We start from the raw sequence: 2,832 nt of genomic DNA, 5'->3' as shown, positions 1-2,832 counted from the left end.
TTAATATTAGATGACTTTACATATTATTGATATTTTCTTTGGTCACACACCACCTAGATCCATCTTAACTTGGATCTATCAAGCACCGATAGGGATCAAATATCTTGAGGTGTAAACCTTTCCTCAAATTTTCCTTGAGATATTTGATCCCTCTCACCGCTTGATAGATCCATAGGGATCAAATATCTTGAGGTGTAAACCTTTTCTCAAATTTTCCTTGAGATATTTGATCCCTCTCACCGCTTGATAGATCCATAGTTAAATGGATGGAGTCTGATAGATATGGAGTTAAGATGGATCTAGGCTGATCTATTTAGAGAATATTAGATGATTTTACATATTATTGATAAAATCAATATATGTTCGTTAGATTTTCTTTGGTGGCACACCACCTAGATCCATCTTAACTCCACGAGACACTTGATCCCTCTCGGGGCTTGATAGATCCAGAGTTAAGATGGTTGTCCCCTGATAGATCTAGAGTTAAAATGAATCTAGGCTGGTCTAGTTAGAGAATATTCTACTTTTATTTCGAGAGTTAAGATGGATTCATCCTGGTTTCTTTAGAAAATATTTTACTTTCAGTTTAAGAGGGACGGATATACTTACACATGGCCTTCACACTTGCCTGTATAACCAACATAGATCCATACAAATCTAACATGAGCCCGGAAGGATCAAATTTCTTCAAGTGCAAACTTCTTTAGAGTGCAATATAGTGTGTCATTTTTCATTATTTAAATTGTATTTTTGAGTGCTAAATAGAGTGTATATATATAGGACCAAATAAATCTTTGAAGCCTAAAAAATTTTCTCATGATATATACATAATTTTTTCAAAACCATATATAATATAATTGACATTAAAATATTTTACATATCAAAACATTTTTTCACCCAAATTAAAATGGTGTTTTTATTATTGATATATTTTTATATGTCAATATTAATTCATAATAAAATATTTTATTGATAACCCACATTGAATATTTTTAATTCACATTAAAATATTTTACATACCAAAGCATTTTTTCACCCAAATTAAAATGGTTTTTTATTATTAATATATTTTTAATTATATGTCAGTGTTAATTCATATTAAAATATTTTATTGATAACCCACATTGAATATTTTTTTTACGAGACGTCTTTAGTGGGACTTTTTGGAAACTTTTCCGGCAAGAATTTATTGAAATCACAAGTTTGATGGGTAACGCACCATAATGGAAGTGCCCTAAGGGTTTTTCATGGTACTGAATCCATATATACTGTCAAAAAACCACTTTAAATAACACAAATCAATATTTCACCTCAAATTTCTGTGTCTATTCCAACCCCGAAAAGTCCAAAAAGTTTCACTAAAGACAATTTTTTTTATATATAAAAAATTAAAATAATTTATTTTAACCAATATGAAGTTGATATCCACATAAATTAGTTAACATAGATATTCAAATAGTTTATTTAAATCTCTTGTTAAAATATTTTTGAATAGTATAAGTTTTAAACATCTAGAGTCCACCAACATTAAATTAACTATTTTACTTCAAAATTATTTTAATAAACATGATAAAGTATAAAAGTCTTTTAGCACAAAAGAAAATCATATTACACAAATCAAACTATTAGTATTATTATTATCTAATTTTAAAGTCACGATCTAAATATTTATTTTTTAAATTTTTTTATTATAACCATATTAGTTAGTTGTTTCGCAATACAGTTTTATGAACCAAATCGAACGAATCAAAAACCCAATGTATAGAGGAGAGGCATATAATTCATATTCAGAAAATTAATTGCTTGGATACCCCAACACATCATCCTTCTCATTTCAATTGAACCAGTGAACCTCAATCTCATTTCGTATAGGGACCGATGGATGATGGACTAACTATCCAAAATGTTGAATGGATTAAAAGTATTACATAATTCATTACCGAAATTTTTAATAATAATTACATCTTTGTCCCTGCAACATATCTTAAAGAAATATACAAAAGAATAAAAATAATAAAGGTAAGTGAAGAATACACAGGGTCATCCAGCGATCATCTATATATAAAGCTCAGGATTTATTCCTGAGGTTCGCCATCGAATCCCGAGGACTGACACCAGATCATGAGTAGAACAATGAGAAGCACGATGGCCACACCAACAGGAGATCCCCCTGGCCGTTTGACGGGGGACGGATCCCGACCCTCAGAGACTTGATCGTCGTTGTTATTGTCGGAGAAGGAGAGGCACCTTATAATGAAGATCAACACCAACGGTGCCGCCGTGATCATCACGGGATTTATGTCATTCGCCATTTCCAAGGGACTGCTCTGTTCTGGAAGAAAACATGGCAGCACCGCAAGGATCATGGCGACTACAACTAACAGGAGAAAGGCATACGGACGAGAAGAAACATATGCAGTGACGGGGCGGGCAGCAGTAGCCATGGCTTGAACCTCTGATCTCAGAATATGTAGCAGATCAACTACTGAGAGCCGAGGAGATATAGGCATTTTTATTGAAACCCAGCCTGCAACGCGTATGATGGAAGGTGCTACGAAAATCTACAGGCTTGTGCCTAAAAATTCACCCAGGACAGACATCACAAGCGGTTTGTTGTCAATACTTGAATTAGGCCATACCCCTATATACATCCATCTTAAATACTAGTATTTAACATTAGCACATTGTTTTAGGTTTATATTATTTAAATGTTTGGTATAATTATTTAATTTTTTTTAATTTTAAGATTTTTAAAAAAATATTGGATGAAGAGGCGCTTTACAAGTCAGTGTGATAGTGAATCTCACATAAACTTATATGTAAATGTACATG

The 2,832-nt window shown here is 32.2% G+C and overlaps 1 protein-coding gene across 1 annotated transcript; it reads right to left on the bottom strand.

Annotated features, from left to right (window-relative positions):
- Positions 1-2,075: 2,075 nt before the first annotated feature.
- On the bottom strand, positions 2,076-2,444 carry LOC149264526 (uncharacterized). The gene has a single exon (XM_089399309.1). It carries the CDS (start codon positions 2,442-2,444, stop codon positions 2,076-2,078), a length of 369 nt encoding a protein of 122 aa, XP_089255435.1.
- Positions 2,445-2,832: the final 388 nt, after the last annotated feature.

This window comes from Pinus tabuliformis, chromosome 6 (genome assembly GCF_031772625.1).
Source record: "Pinus tabuliformis cultivar Carrire ecotype Pingquan chromosome 6, CPIR1, whole genome shotgun sequence".
Taxonomy (NCBI): domain Eukaryota; kingdom Viridiplantae; phylum Streptophyta; class Pinopsida; order Pinales; family Pinaceae; genus Pinus; species Pinus tabuliformis.
This window is presented reverse-complemented; position numbering and strand designations above follow the sequence as displayed.